Source organism: Diplotaxodon limnothrissa, linkage group LG16 (assembly GCF_057381915.1).
Source record: "Diplotaxodon limnothrissa isolate DT_005_m linkage group LG16, D_limnothrissa_male_GT1.1, whole genome shotgun sequence".
Classification (NCBI taxonomy): Eukaryota; Metazoa; Chordata; class Actinopteri; order Cichliformes; family Cichlidae; genus Diplotaxodon; species Diplotaxodon limnothrissa.
In genome coordinates, this window is record NC_140611.1 from 9,881,299 (window position 1) to 9,897,927 (window position 16,629).

General features: G+C 45.8%; 1 protein-coding gene across 1 annotated transcript; it reads left to right on the forward strand.

Annotated features, from left to right (window-relative positions):
- The first annotated feature begins 4,400 nt into the window (after nt 1–4,400).
- LOC146615755 (olfactory receptor 13C2-like) lies at nt 4,401–5,411 on the forward strand. The gene has a single exon (XM_085374253.1). The coding sequence runs from the start codon at nt 4,401–4,403 to the stop codon at nt 5,409–5,411; it is 1,011 nt and encodes a 336-aa protein (XP_085230379.1).
- The last annotated feature ends 11,218 nt before the right edge of the window (nt 5,412–16,629 follow it).

Sequence of the window (16,629 nt, forward strand, 5' to 3'; positions counted from 1 at the left end):
ACGAGGACGAGCAGGCCGGACAGGAACAGGTGAGGCAGGACAAGACGGTGCGGACACCTCCGGGCAAGGCAATGGCGTGGGAGCCACAGATGGAGGAGCGGTGGTGGTGCTGCAAGCGACGGCGTGGGAGCCGCAGATGGTGGTGCTGCAGGCAACGGCATGGGAGCCGCAGATGGTGGCGCTGCAGGCAACGGCGTGGGAGCCGCAGATGGTGGCGCTGCAGGCAATGAAGACTGGACAGGCCTCTCAGACCCTCCAGCGGAGACAGAAGGCTGAACGGGCCCCTCGGGCCAGGAGACGGCTGGAGCGGTTCTCCAGAACCCCCAGCAGGAACAACAGACAAAGGCCGGACGGGCCCCTCGGATTCTCCAGCAGGAACAGGTGGCTGGACAGGCTCCTTGGGCCCTCCAGCGGAGACAGAAGGCTGAACCTGGCTGGACCTCAGCCTCCCTCACCTGAAGCACTGAAACAGGTGCAGGGGAATGCTGGGCCCGATCTGCCCTGGGAGCAGGAACACAACGGGGCGAAGGAGCAGGCTCAGGAAACACAAACTCCTCTAAAATGTTTTTTAGCTTCCTACCACCACCACGTCTAACAGTCTTAACAGTCTCAGTTTTAGCATATGATTGTCTTTTTCCAGCTCAGAGGAACAAAAGCAGTCATTATAACTCACAACTGGGAGTTGCTCCGCAGAGAAAGAGTGGTGACGGTGTGAGCGCCGCCTCCTCCGGGAAGTGGGGGGTGACAAACTGGGCTGCAAATCCTCCAACGGACCGGACTGCAATGAGGAATCAGAGAGTTTATGAAGCTCAGAACGCTGCAGTCCCATAAAGAGAGCAAAAGACTGCAGCGGAGTAAGTCCAGTGTCTGCCGTTGCATAATCCTTCTTCCTCCACGGCTTCAGCCTCTTGTTGGACTGGTAATTCGGGGGTGGAGGTGGAGGTGTAGCGACCGGAGAGAATGAGCACATGCTCAATCTGATCGTCCAAGGCATAGGCGCCGGCTCGGCCGTAGCCATGGCAGTTTGGAGGCTGCAGGGGCCTCCCCAAGCCAAACGTGACCCATAGGAGGGTGACTGGAGCTCCCGGGCATGCTTAGCCCTGTGACTCACGTTCTCCTTTAGGAAGGCAGAAACTGCGGGTCGCCGATACCACACGGAATCTGCTGGGTCCATGTTCTGGTCGTGATCTTCTGTTATGAAACGGCTGTGTGCAGGCAGGAAAAGGACCCAAAGTGCAGACTCGGGAGACAGACGTGAACTCAAAAAACAGCTTTAACGCTGAACTCAAAGTAACAAACTTTCAAAGCACAAACATTAACGCAGGCAGAAAAACAAAAACCACAGCATGCGTGAGGGTAGATAAGAGTAGATCGCGACACGGACACAGAGAAATAGTGATGGGACGTTCTGTATCGAGGCTTCGGAGCGTGTGTCGAGTAATGGAGGGGGCGTTTCCGCGAAGCGCGTATCGAGGCTTGCTTCATTTATGGGAGGAGCTGAAAATGATGACGTCCGAAGCCTCGCTGCCCGGCTGTACCACGTGACTGGTTCATGAAGTGGTTCGAACTTTGCCGCGAGATATGACAGCGATATAAACCCCTCAGACTTCATTCAAAAATGTGGGTGTTTGATGGAGAGTTGCGGTTAGTGAGAGTTTGGAGACCGTTTGGAGGTTTATGAGAGTGAGGAAAGTCAGGAGAGAATGGAGCCAGCTAAGAAGAGGAGGATGTCCTCCCCTGTGTGGGAACATTTTGATCTTATTCCTCCCAACAAGGTATGTAAATTTCTACAGAAGATGTATTTTCATGATACTGATGGTGCAATACAATTTATGTTGAGCTGTCTTGACTTTTGTACAAGGTGAAGTGTTTTCTATGTGCCAGGGAGCTGGGATATAACAACAGCAACACCTCATCCATGCTTAGGCACTACAGAGCTTTGCATGAGAATAAGGGGAACACCGATTGTGGAGCAAGACCAGGTGAGCCATCAAATGCAATGATAATATAGGATGCAGTAATGTTACTATATGATATAACAATATTATACAGCTGTTATAAGTTACGTATGTGATATTTATATTTGTGCTTTATCTTTATTGTCTTTCCTCAGGAGAACAATCTCAAATAGATGAAGACCTGGTCAGCATGGTGATTGAGGACTCCCAGCCATTTAGCAATGTGGAGGACAAAGGATTCAAAAGATTTGTTAAATCATTAAATCCTAGCTATGTTCTCCCCACTAAAAAGGTCATAAAAGCAGTGAAAATTTAGTTTTTACAGAATAAAATGTGAACAGGCAGGACTGAGGCTCAAAGCCTCAGTGTGTAGCTGTCCATACCTCAACGTTACAAAAGCACAACCACTGTCCACACCCCAACCACACCTCACCTCACAGTAAATGATCATTTCCATTTCAAGCATTTCCAAATAATCATTTCCCATACTGCCACTATAAATATACACAGTATACTGCCATCACTACAATATACATGTTTTACACACTCCTTTTGTTGTTGACATTTACAGGCTGTGTGCAAAATGCCACACTCTTCAAATTCATGCCAGCTATTATTTTTACGTCCAGTAGGTGTCCTGCTAGAGCAAATGAAGCTTCATGAAGCTTCGCGTTGGGGTGAACCAATTGGATGAAAAGCTTCAGTGCTTCATGGGGCTTCATCTGCCCATCACTACAGAGAAACACAGGGCTTAAATACACAGAGGGAGCAATCAGGGAAAGGGTAACAGGAGGGAAACACAGCTGGGGAAAATCAGGCCTAACGAGACAAAGAAAGCAAAACCAGACACATTTACATGAGACACGGACTTTCAAAGTAAAACAGGAAACATAACACAGAGACGCAAACCTGACAAGGGGATACAGCTGACAGGGGAGACAGAGCAACTAGAGAACACAGAGACATAAAAAATAAGACAGAACTCTAACAAAGAAGCCAAAGACTAGAAATGATAAATAATATAATAAACTCAAAACCCTGGGTCAACGACCCAGGCATCCTAACACAGAGCAAAGGGCGGGGAGACACAGGTAGGAATAATAAAACACAAGAACCAAACCCTAGGAACTAATACAAAATCAGAAGAAACCAGAAAGTAATAACAATAAATTCAAAACGCTGGATCAGCGACCCCGGACCATAACACTGTGCCTGCTCTTAATTACATGAAGAACAAAAACAAAAGTCAGGGGTCAAGAATTGTATTGTTAATAACTGAAAGATAAATAAAACACTGAAGGGAAGTGTAACCACAAGTGCTTCCGAAATAGAAAAACAAAAGGGCCAGAAATATGAAATAGAGCAGGTAGTGTGAGGCCAAAATAAAATATTATAAAAACAGCCTAATAAAGCACAACTATTAAAAATAACATAAAGACAAAGAAAAAAGTATGAATATAAACATAATTATAAATATCGCTTTGTATTATATCTTACTATGTACAGTATATGAAAGAATAGTAATACAATTGCAAGAAAAAAATGTGAATTTACAAAGCACACAGAACAGAAACATAGCATAATGTTCATAAATTCAGGAGGTCATGGAATTTATCCAGAGAATTGCTGATTTATTCCAAATATGTCCACCATATAAATCCACATATTGTGTGCAATCTAACCTGTTAGATATAGAAAGACGTATTTATTAAAATAATATTACTAAAAGTATTGCGACTCCGTTATGAAGAAAAGAATTCTGTAATACTTTGCAGGGTTTCAGCAAACACATAGTTTAATTGAAAGGAACTCTTACTTTTTCAGAATACTAAGACATTTGGACAATTTTATGCTATCCAAATTTGCCATTTCTGCAAGGCCTTCTTGTCCAACATTAGTGTCTGACCTCAACAATAGGCTTCTGCATGAAGGGCAAATAATTCCCATAAACACTTGTGGAAAACGTACAAGAGTTGAAGCTCTAATAGATCCAAATGCTAGGCCAACTAAGAAAGTAAAATGTTAAGAGAACATTTGTACTAACAAGGCCTTCAGGTTATGGCCTCTAGGGTTGCATGGAAATGGTCACATGAGCTAGTAGCTCAGTTGATGTAATGAGATCCACAGAGAAAAAAAAGAAATCATAAGGTCGTTCCACTTACTGTAATAATTCACTTTCTCAGTCCTGAAACAACAGTGGTTCTCATAGTCTGGTATCTTACATTTGTATGAAATGCTGATTTCATCTCATTTGTTCTCCCTGTTGTACAGTCTGACGGTTGCATTTTTAATTCTATCACTGAATGATTGAAGTTAGTCAAATGTAAAATATAACAATCTCAATTGTTGAAGTCGTAAAAGGTTTTCACTGGCTCTGTTTTTGGGTGGGGAGGTGATATTTTGACTTTTTTATTTAGTTTGCTTTATTTGACATTTAGTTTCATGGAGCAAATGCATGATGAATTTAATGTGACATATATAACTTTTGGTGGGCACGTTGAATTGGAAAAATACAAATTTCTGTATTTTGCTATTATGTTTACTGCTTATATTCTAATACTCTGCAGTAATTCAACCATAGTTTGCCTCATCTGGATTAAGAAAAGCCTCCATGAGCCTATGTATGTTTTCATTGCAGCTTTGTTGCTCAACTCTGTTGTGTTCAGTACAAATATCTACCCCAAACTATTAATGGACTTTTTATCTGAGAGGCAGATTACAACTCACTCACTATGCAGGTTTCAGGGAATTATTTATTACTCTTTAACTGGTTCAGAGTTCTTTCTCTTGGCATCCATGGCATATGACAGGTATGTGTCCATATCTAAACCTTTGCAATATCATACTATTATGAGAAAAACAACTGTCACAGTTTTGTTAGTTTTAGCTTGGCTTCTGCCTGCTTGTCAGCTTGTGCCATCTGCTGTATTCAGCAACAACTCACAAATCTGCAATTTCACTTTGAATGGAATTTTTTGTAATAATGCAATTTCCAAGCTTTATTGTGCAACCCCCAAAACATACTACTTAATGTATGGTGTGTTTATTCTGTTTAACACTGTATTTCTTCCTTTGCTTTTCATAATGTTTACATACACAAAAATATTTATAATATGCTATCGAAGCTGCAGAGAGGTCAGGAAAAAAGCTGCACAGACCTGTTTACCTCACCTGCTCGTTTTGATCAGCTTCACATGTTTATGTTCGTATGATATAATTATAGCTCGACTGGAAATTGATTTATCTCAAAATACACGTTTCATAATGACTTTACAAGTGGTTTTGTATCATCCTCTCTTTAATCCAATTGTATATGGACTGAAAATGAAAGAAATCTCTCAACACCTCAGAAGGTTGTTTTGTCATCGCGTCTTATGTGTCAAAACGGATGTTGGAAGTGCGGTCATTTCCTTTGTGATTCAAGTTCAAAGGCCTGACTTCTCTACAGTCTAGACATTTCCTTGTACAGCAGATAATTTACATGTTAAAAATTATAATTAGCTAATTTTCAAGTTATCGTAGCCATACTAAAAATGTGTATTATAATCTTATTTGACTTTGGTTACTGACTAATGCAAATTTTATAGATTAGTTATTGTATTGTATTGTAATAGTAATATTACTATTTTATTATTACCATAATTAAAAATCATCTAAATCTTAAACAGTATATAAGTAGTTTCTTATATCTATATTACATTCAGATAAAGTTCTCTTATTGTGTGTTTTTAAGTGTATACCATGTACTGTTCAAACAAGATGTTTTATATAACCCTTTTTCCTGTATATGGACATCATATTTCCTTACTCATACTAAGCTGTAATAACCTATGCATTGTGATATTATTCTGTTATCATATGTTACCTTATATATGTAATCGAAGTAGTTGAAGTATGATACTGCTGTAGATCATATTATACCCTTTAATATAGAGTGTGTGATCTGTATGTAGTTTAGTTCTCATTATACTTTTGAGTTAAAAGAACATATTCACTTATTAGTTTATTAGATAAGTGTGCATCACTCTGTATCCTTGATCTGCTGTGAATGTATTACATGCTTAATTGTTGAATCATGAAGAGAAGGTTGTAAGCAGGAGACTCTGTGTCTAAGACAGGGGAGATAGACAGACCACATTCCACACCCCCACCTTACAGAAAGCAGAGAAACAACTGCCGAGGTCATAACTTAGGCGCTGTAACAGAGAAAGAATGTGATGTTTTGGCTTTTACGACTAGATGGGGGCCGCTAGGAGCTATAAAAGGCTGTGTAACCCGTCACCATTTTGAGACTTGCTGTGACCCTCTGCAGGCAGGTCTCCCCATCATGATGGTCCTTATGCTCTTAAGTGTTGAATTGTATGGAAATAAATGATTGTTGATTGAGCATAAATACACCGAGTATTGTCCTTCCTTCAGCCCAAAGATTCAAAGAATTGGGAGATTTCAACAGCATGTAATATATGTGTGATGGATGCATCCCTCAGTAAGACTCCAGTCTTGTATACCCCAGATTTTGAGAAACCTTTTATTCTTCAAACTGATGCTTCTGACAGGGGTCTGGGGGCTGTTCTTCTACAGGGACCGCCCAATGAGTGACACCCAGTGGCTTTCATTAGCCGTAAAATGTTCCCAAGAGAGATGAGATACTCAACGGTGGAAAAAGAGGCTTTAGCAATCAAGTGGGCACTTGATTCCCTCAAGTATTACCTCCTAGGCCGGGAATTTACACTGGAAACTGACCACAAGGCGCTCCAGTGGTTGGAGAAAATGAAGGATACGAATGGACGAATCACCAGATGGTACCTTGCGATGCAGCCATTCCGTTTTACCATTCAGCATATCGCAGGCAAGAACAACTGCACAGCGGACTATCTCTCTCGCTGTTCCAGCTCACTGCTAAAGGGGGGGAGTGTGTGATGGATGCATGCAACCACACAACTGAGATACTTAGGTAATATTCATTTGGTCTTTTGTCTTATGTTTACGTTATGCTCTAAAGTTTCTGTGATCATAAGTTAACTAATTTGATATTTTGAGTTTACCTGTAATGCATGACAGCACTAAGCTATAGCCCAAATGGTGGCATAGACTTTGCTTTGCATTGTTTGTTATTTTATATAGGTATGTTATATTGATTATATTTCTGCTCTTTCTGAGTTACCTGACCTCCGCTCCAGTCCTTCCTGGTTTGGCTGAAAGAGGAGGCTGAGGGTGGAGCTGGTTTAACCCTTTAAGACCTACCATAGAACCAAGTCCGCCAGAGCTTATATTATATTTTTACATGCTGTGGAGCCATTTTTGGGAGCATTTCAAGTTGCTATACATCAATACAACCATTATAGCCCAGATTTTAATAATATGTATTCATTAAGTGTATAGTAATTACATAAATTGCAAAAAAGTGCAATAAACTACAAAAAAATTGAAAATCGTTTTTGCTTTTTTAACATATATTTGTAGTTAGAGAAATTTAAGAGGTTTATCCCTCAAAACTGTAAATACAAAAAAGTTGCTCAAAATAGTTTCCCACCACAGGAAATTTATTTTGAGTGTCTTCATAGTTTTATTTTTGAAATACACCAATTTTTATATACTGCAGGAAAAACGAAAATAAATATTATACTGCAAATTGGCAAAAAAGCAGCATATGCATCAAAATAAACTATTTCCAGCAGTGCAATATGAGTCCTAAGCATCCCAGAAACGACACAGAAAGTCATAAAGTCAAAGATAACTTTTAAAAAGACCAGTATAGGCCCTGAGGCCCTGATGGTAAAAAAGAGTACATTTCCGCGAAAATGACGTCACTTCCGGTTTCGGGCAGGTAATGGTGGAAATGCAAAAGTTCGCGCTGACATTTATTCCAACGTAGGAAGTGTTATGAACAGCTGATCGGATCGGCAAAGCGTGTTTCTGGAATATTATGTTTTTGTTCCTGCAAGCGCTTTTTGTCATGGTCCTGAGTCTGAGGACTCAGTGTTTTGTGTTCCTTATGCTTTTGTTCATTCAGAGTGTGTATTCTGTTGTGATTTTGCCATTTGTTAGGTTTCTGTTCTTTGCCTGCCTGCTTCCACTTCTCTGTGTTCCCTCTGTCTGTCCATGGTGTTATTGTGTCTGCTCATGAGTCTGCCTGTCAAGTTCAGTGTCCGGTCTGGTTCTCTGTGTCTGTTAGTTTCCTGTTTTATTCTGAAAGTTCATGTCTCATGTCAGTGTGTTCAGTTTTACCTCTCCCCTGTCTCGTTAGCCTTATTGCTCCCAGCTGTGTCTCCCTCCTGTGGCCCATTCCCTGATTACTCCCCGTGTATTTAAGCCCTGTGTTTTCCTGTGCTCTCTGTCGCGTCGTCTGTTTAACTCCATGTCAGTCTGCATTATTCTGTTACCTGGTATTCATTCTGCGTCTCTCTGCCATCTCTCTTTGTGCATTTCGCTCCTCCTCCCGTGAGTGTCTGGTTTAAGTTTTGTTCTTTAGTTTTCCCAGTTTAGGTTTGTTTACTCCCCGCTCTGCTCTTCCTGTTTTGTCACTTTATCACCTCTGCAAATAAATTTTCACTCGCACCCCAGTCAGTGCCTGCATCTTGGATCCTTTTCTCAATTCACCACACGACTGCTGTGCAGCCGTGACAGTACGACGCGACCACAAGATGGATCCAGCGGTCTTGGCCGGGGAGAGCGACCTCACACGTGCCCTACGCCTGGTGGACTGGGTAACCCACACCTCCAATGCACGAGCGAAGGTTGTGGGGATAAATGCCGTTGAGGCTATCCTGGCCGGAAATCCTTATCTCCACCAGGTCCGGGGATTTACAGACTTAATCGCTGAGCTGCATAAAGCCCGGGAAGCGGTGCAAGCTCGGGAAGTAGCGGATTCTGCCCAGCAACAATGGACTATGACCGCCACAAAGCATCCGTCTCAGATTCACCCACCGGAGGTTTCACGGCCCGACCCCCCAGAGGATTTTCCCTGCCTGTCGGAGCCGTCAGCGGTGGGAAGGAAACATTCGCGCCACCGGCGCTTCACCCCACAGCCGGATTCAGGGACTCCTGTGCAACCAGCTGTGGTGAGTTTTAAGGACGCTGGTGCTTCTGGGACTGTGTTTTCTGGGGCTGTTCATGGGGAGGGTAAAGACAGTACACGGTGTTTACCTACCTTCGTGGTAACTAACCTCTCACAAGTAGCTGACTGTGTTTCATCCACTCCACCACCAACTCCAGTCTCACTTCAACCAGTACATCAGCCTTTAGCCAGTTCATTAGCCCAGCCTGCATCTATGCCATTAGCCCGATCACCCGTTCCCTCCATACTGGAGGCTGTGTCTGTGCCACCCATTTTGAATCTCGTTCCTAGCACCCATTTTGAGCGGAGAGACAAATGCATTAAAACCACTCTAGTTTCTCAGAAACTGGCTAATTTAGAGACTGTTACTCGCCCCAGGGCCTCCCCAGAGGCTGGGTCTCAGCCCCCAGCAGACTCAGGACCCCTGGCGGTTAAGAAGCCAGCTGAGGACCACACCCGGCCGTCGCTGCCTGAGCAGACCCAATGCTCTGTGCAGCTGCAGTCTGCCATGTGTTTGCCAGAGGCCCGTGCGCCTGCTGGTTCTTTTCTGTCTCTGCCAGAGGTCTCCGCACCTGCTGGTTCTGTCCTGTGTGTGCCAGGGGCTTTAGTGCCCACTGGTTCTGAGACTGTTTTTGCTGGGGGGCCCGAGGAGCCCGTCCAGCCTTCTGCCTCGTCAGCTGGGGGGCCCGAGGAGCCCGTCCAGCCTTCTGCCTCGTCAGCTGGGGGGCCTGAGGAGCCCGTCCAGCACTCAGCTGCAGTCTCATCACCAGCTGCAGTCTCATCACCAGCTGCAGTCTCATCACCCTCGCCTGGTCCAGCTTCCGCTTCCTCATCAGCATCGCCTGGTCCAGCATCTGCTTCAGCATCGCCTGGTCCAGCATCTGGTCCAGCATCTGCTTCAGCATCGCCTGGTCCAGCATCTGCTTCAGCATCGCCTGGTCCAGCATCTGCTTCAGCATCGCCTGGTCCAGCATCTGCTTCCTCATCAGCTGCTTCGTCTGGTCCAGCCACTGCTTCATCCTCATCAGCTGCTTCGTCTGGTCCAGCCACTGCTTCATCCTCATCAGCTGCTTCGTCTGGTCCAGCCACTGCTTCATCCTCATCAGCTGCTTCGTCTGGTCCAGCCACTGCTTCATCCTCATCAGCTGCTTCGTCTGGTCCAGCCACTGCTTCATCCTCATCAGCTGCTTCGTCTGGTCCAGCCACTGCTTCATCCTCGTCTGGTCCAGCCACTGCTTCATCCTCGTCTGGTCCAGCCACTGCTTCATCCTCATCAGCTGCTTCGTCTGGTCCAGCCACTGCTTCAGCCTCCGCTTCATCCTCGTCTGGTCCGGCTTCAGCCTCCTCATCATCCTCGTCTGGTCCGGCTCCAGCCTCCTCATCAGCATCGCCTGGTCCGGCTCCAGCCTCCTCATCAGCATCGCCTGGTCCGGCTCCAGCCTCCTCATCAGCATCGCCTGGTCCGGCCTCCGCTTCTGCTTCAGCCTTGCCTGGTCCAGCCTCCGCATCCTCATCATCCTCATCAGCTTCGTCTGGTCCAGCCTCCGCCTCCGCCTCGTCTGGTCCAGCCTCCGCTTCGCCTGGGGCTGCAGGGGCCACGCAGCCTTCAGGTCCCCTACTACCACCTCCACATCGTCGGTCATCTGCCAGGCCGCTTGTTGGGCATCTCCGCCACTGTGGACGCCCTCCTGAACGCCCTCCTGAACGCCGCCACTACCTTCCACGTGGCCGGCCTCCGGACTTGTTTCCACACCGCTGTTGCCGTCTGCACGGTCGGCCCCCAGAACTGTTTCCACACCACTGCCTACTGCGTGGCCGGCCTCCGGACCTGCCCCACTGCTGCTGCCTTTCACGCGGTCGGCCCCCGGAACTGAACTGTTTTGGCCTCCGGGTCGGCCCCCTGACCTTGTCCGTCTGGGCCTTTTCGGACTATGTCCCTCCGTCCTGGACCCCCACCGCCCGCCCTGGTCGGGTCGTTTTCTGTTTTTTGGTTCGTGGGGGTTTTTTTTGGCTTTGGTCCGTTTTTGTGTTTCTGTTGGGCTGTCTGGTGCCAGCCCTTGAGGGGGGGGTACTGTCATGGTCCTGAGTCTGAGGACTCAGTGTTTTGTGTTCCTTATGCTTTTGTTCATTCAGAGTGTGTATTCTGTTGTGATTTTGCCATTTGTTAGGTTTCTGTTCTTTGCCTGCCTGCTTCCACTTCTCTGTGTTCCCTCTGTCTGTCCATGGTGTTATTGTGTCTGCTCATGAGTCTGCCTGTCAAGTTCAGTGTCCGGTCTGGTTCTCTGTGTCTGTTAGTTTCCTGTTTTATTCTGAAAGTTCATGTCTCATGTCAGTGTGTTCAGTTTTACCTCTCCCCTGTCTCGTTAGCCTTATTGCTCCCAGCTGTGTCTCCCTCCTGTGGCCCATTCCCTGATTACTCCCCGTGTATTTAAGCCCTGTGTTTTCCTGTGCTCTCTGTCGCGTCGTCTGTTTAACTCCATGTCAGTCTGCATTATTCTGTTACCTGGTATTCATTCTGCGTCTCTCTGCCATCTCTCTTTGTGCATTTCGCTCCTCCTCCCGTGAGTGTCTGGTTTAAGTTTTGTTCTTTAGTTTTCCCAGTTTAGGTTTGTTTACTCCCCGCTCTGCTCTTCCTGTTTTGTCACTTTATCACCTCTGCAAATAAATTTTCACTCGCACCCCAGTCAGTGCCTGCATCTTGGATCCTTTTCTCAATTCACCACACGACTGCTGTGCAGCCGTGACACTTTTTATGCAGTTTTTGCAAAGCTTTATGTGGAAGGAAACCGTGACCTAGGACAAGCTGATGGCATTAGATGTAAGTACAACTCCTCCGGTTTCATATGCAAAAAAAATTTTTGCGCTAGCTTACGTGGTTGCAGTACTACCGGGATTTAAAAATAGTTACGCAAAACAGAGCGTGCCCGCTCCGATCGGCTCTAAAGGGTTAAATGCAGAAGCCAATAAAGTGGACTGGACCATCTATTGTGATCATGCAGGGGGAATGGGGTTCTTCTTGAATGATGGTTATCTGTTATCTCTTTAGTTTTCACCTTTGGTGTATATAATGGTTTATTCATTTGCTATATAACTGGAGCTGTTTCTCATTTGGGCAGGTCAGTTTGTTGAGTTATGTTTTTGTTAAGTGATTTTTGAGTAGCGGTCTGTTAAGTTAACCTCTTTTATGGGCCCACTTGGTTCTTAAAAACTTTATTTTTTGTTATTTTGAATTTTTGTAATCATCTTGTCCTTTTTGGGGGTATAATAAACCCATTTTTGAAGATTACATTTGTGTCTGTGTGTTCCTGGCTGCTTGGATCATGACAATATGTAATAGAAAAAAAAAAAACACCCAGCACACCCCTGCGGGCGGTTTATCCTTTAAGCTCGGGTCCTCTACCAGAGGCCTGGGAGCTTGAGGGTCCTGCGCAGTATCTTAGCTGTTCCCAGGACTGCGCTCTTCTGGACAGAGATCTCCGATGTTATTCCCGGGATCTGCTGGAGCCACTCGCCTAGCTTGGGAGTCACCGCACCTAGTGCTCCAATTACCACTGGGACCACCGTTACCTTCACCCTCCACATCCTCTCGAGCTCTTCTCTGAGCCCTTGGTATTTCTCCAGCTTCTCGTGTTCCTTCTTCCTGATATTGCTGTCACTACGGCCGTCTTCTTCTGTTTATCTACCACCACTATGTCCGGTTGGTTAGCCACCACCATTTTGTCTGTCTGTATCTGGAAGTCCCACAGGATCTTAGCTCGGTCATTCTCCACCACCCTTGGGGGCATCTCCCATTTTGACCTCGGGACTTCCAGGTTATACTCGGCACAGATGTTCCTGTACACTATGCCGGCCACTTGGTTATGGCGTTCCATGTATGCCTTGCCTGCTAGCATCTTGCACCCTGCTGTTATGTGCTGGATTGTCTCTGGGGCATCTTTACACAGCCTGCACCTGGGGTCTTGCCTGGTGTGATAGACCCCAGCCTCTATGGATCTTGTACTCAGAACTTGTTCTTGTGCTGCCATGATTAGTGCCTCTGTGCTGTCTTTCAGTCCAGCTTTGTCCAGCCACTGGTAGGTTTTCTGGATATCAGCCACCTCCTCTATCTGCCGGTGGTACATACCGTGCAGGGGCCTGTCCTTCCATGATGGTTCCTCGTCTCCCTCCTCTTTCTTGGGTTTCTGCTGCCTGAGGTATTAACTGAGCACTCGGTCAGTTGGGGCCATCTTCCCAATGTATTCTTGGATGTTCGTTGTCTCATCCTGGACTGTGGTGCTGACACTCACCAGTCCCCGGCCCCCTTCCTTCCGCTTAGCATACACCCTCAGGGTACTGGACTTGGGGTGAAACCCTCCATGCATGGTAAGGAGCTTTCTTGTCTTTATGTCAGTGGCTTCTATCTCCTCCTTTGGCCAGCCTATTACCCCAGCAGGGTACCTGATCACGGGCAGGGCGTACGTGTTGATGGCCCGGATCTTGTTCTTACATTCAGCTGACTCCTCAGGACTTGCCTGACCCTCTGCAGGTACTTGGTGGTTGCAGCTTTTCTAGCGGCCTCTTCATGGTTCCCATTCGCCTGCGGGATCCCCAGGTACTTGTAACTGTCCTCTATGTCTGCAATGTTGCCTTCTGGTAGTTCAATCCCCTCAGTTCTGACTACCTTCCCTCTCTTTGTTACCATCCGACTACACTTCTCCAGTCCGAACGACATTCCAATGTCATTGCTGTATAGCCTGGTAGTGTGGATCAGTGAATCGATGTCTCGTTCACTCTTGGCATACAGCTTGATGTCATCCATGTACAGGAGGTGGCTGACAACTGCTCCGTTCCGTAGTCGGTATCCGTAGTGTTGAAATCTCCCAATTCTTTTGATCTTTGGGCTGAAGGAAGGACAATACTCGGTGTATAAATGCTCAATCAACAATCATTTATTTCCATACAATTCAACACAAAGAGCATTTAGAACCATCATGATGGGGAGACATGCATGAAGAGGGTCACAGCAGTCTCGAAATGGTGACGTGTTACTCAGCTTCTTATAGCCGCTAGTGGCCCCCACCTAGTCGTAAAAGCCCAAACATTCACATTCTTTCTCCCTTACGGCGCCTAAGTTATGACCTTGGCTCATTGCTCCTCTGCTCTAGACACAAAGTCTCCTTCTGTTTATGATTCAGCAATAAAACATGTCAAGAACACAGTATGAGACATTCACAGAAGATCAAGGATACAGAGTGATGCACACTTATCTAATAAACTAATAAGTGAATATGTTCTTTTAACTCAAAAGTATAATGAGAACTAAACTACATACAGATCACACACTCTATATTAAATGGTATAATATGATCTACAGCAGTATTCTAATTCAATTACTTTGATTACATATATAAGGTAACATATAATAACAGAATAATCTTACAGTAGCCAGTCTTGTTAATGATCTCACTGAGGGGGTTCAGGCCTACGCAGAACAGCAGTGGGGACAGAGCATCTCCTTGGTAGATCCCGCACTTGATGGTAACTTGTGCTATGGGCTTGGAGTTGGGCTCTAGTGTTGTACGCCACATCCCCATTGAGTTCCTGATGAAGGCTCTTAGGGTCCCGTTGATCTTGTACAATTCTAGGCATTCCAGTATCCAGCTGTGGGGCATTGAGTCATAGGCCTTCTTGTAATCAATCCAGGCCACGCACACAGAAGAGAAACCGCTTCTGTCCACCAATCCAGGAACTTGAAATCTTTGCATTTCAGGATACTTTTCTTTAATAAACGGTAAGCATTATACATACTGTCCTTGCAGAGGTGGTTTCTCTTCTCGCAAGTGAAGTAAATTTTTTGAAGGCGTTTATTTTTTTCGAGGTCGCGGATGACGTCAGGAGAAGGTGATTGGTCACTTGCAATGTTGAACCTGGAACAACATTATTTATGATGATGAACAACACCAACACGAGGATATCAGATCGTCCGGGAGGGGAATGTCACTTGAGATGCCTTAAGTCTGCCAAGTCCCACAGCCAAGTCTCACTGCCGGAAATAAGTCTCACTCCCCAAAAAGCCTGATCTGTTACATAGTACCTGCAGTCTACCATGACATGGCAGAGGTATTTAGAAAAGGTAGAGTGCTGTCGCTACCTCCGCTCAGACCTTACGACCTCCTCTACGGGGGGCTGCTTCTATCCAGCAGATCATGCAATTTGTCGCAACCCGAAAGGGAGGCCATGGAAAAATATATAACGGGGCTGCCAGCATCATTCGGCTATTCCTCCTCTCCAGTTTCTAGATCTTGGTGGTCCGTGAAGGACAGTGAATGGAAGCAGATCCCGGGACCAGGCCGCCCAACACCTCTTTGTTCCCACTTCCATCCATTCCCAGGTGGTGAATTGGGCGCACACTGCCAAGCTTATCTGTCACCCCGGGGTCCATCACACCAAAACCTTCCTCCAACATTTCTTCTGGTGGCCCCCTCTGCCTAAGGACACTGGGGAGTATGTGACCACCTGCTCCACCTGCACCAAAAACAAACTGGTGAATAAGTCACCTTCTGGTCTGCTCCAACATTTATCAATCCCTGGCGCCCTCGACTTCATTACAGGACTTCCTCCATCGGCAGGTAACACAGTCATACCAACAATCATAGATTGTTTCTCAAAAGCTGCCCACTTTCTAGCCTTATCCAAACTCCTCACAGATCTAGAGATGGCTCAACCACTCACCACATGCAGTTTTCATCCATAGTTTGGACAAACTGAGCACGCCAACCCAGAACTAAAGGCCACTCTCAGCCTCCAATCAGGTCATCTGGAGTGAGCAACTACCTTGGATAGAGTACGATCATAACATTCTCACCTCCTCTCACGTAGGTGTCGTCAAGTATAGAGGTCAACACGAGCAGCTCTCCTGCATACTTAGGAACAGAATAAACGCCTAGCTGATCAACACAGAAACCCTACTTTCGGCTACTTGGAAGGATAAAAGGTATGCCACAATTTGTTTACCTTCGGGCTGAATGCAAAAAAGTCACTGACTGCTTCATCAGGGTTACATGGTGAGAGAAGGTGGCGCAGGGTTGCAGCTTACCTTGAAGACCAGAGCATTGCAAGAGGACTGCCCCCAGCCCAGGATAACATACAACCACCCCCAAAATGAACTGCAACTTGGTATTTGGATAGACAAGGATTGTCGCTGAAGTAAAAACTTATTTAAGGTTGGAAAATGTGGCTTCAGGTTCTGAAGATCAGAGGAAGGGAGTTTTTGTGGAGATTACTTTTTTAAGGGGTGTTGTTAACTGGCTGCAGTTTCAGATGAACCCGAGAAGGTGGTGGGAGGAGGGAGTTGGCCATTCCACCACTATCTTAATCTTTACCTTTTCAGTCTCCACTTCCTAGGTTACATTCTCACAGAGGGGTGAGAATGTAACCTAGGAAGGTAATAGATGATGAGCGAAATTCACATTTTTCTGCTTTGACATAAAGGCGGTGTATCCAGTGTTCGGCTTCGGCGAAGAATACTAGGCGCGGGCAAAGGCTGCAAGCTCCCGAGCTTGTAACACCTCATGAGCTTCATGCAGCTGGTCCATCAAGCCCATGTATATCCTCTGAGCTGATGCAGATGAGGAT

Coding starts and splice junctions, on each gene's coding strand:
- LOC146615755 (XM_085374253.1), top strand. CDS start 4,401: ATGGAGCAAATGCATGATGAATTTAATGTGACATATATAACTTTTGGT.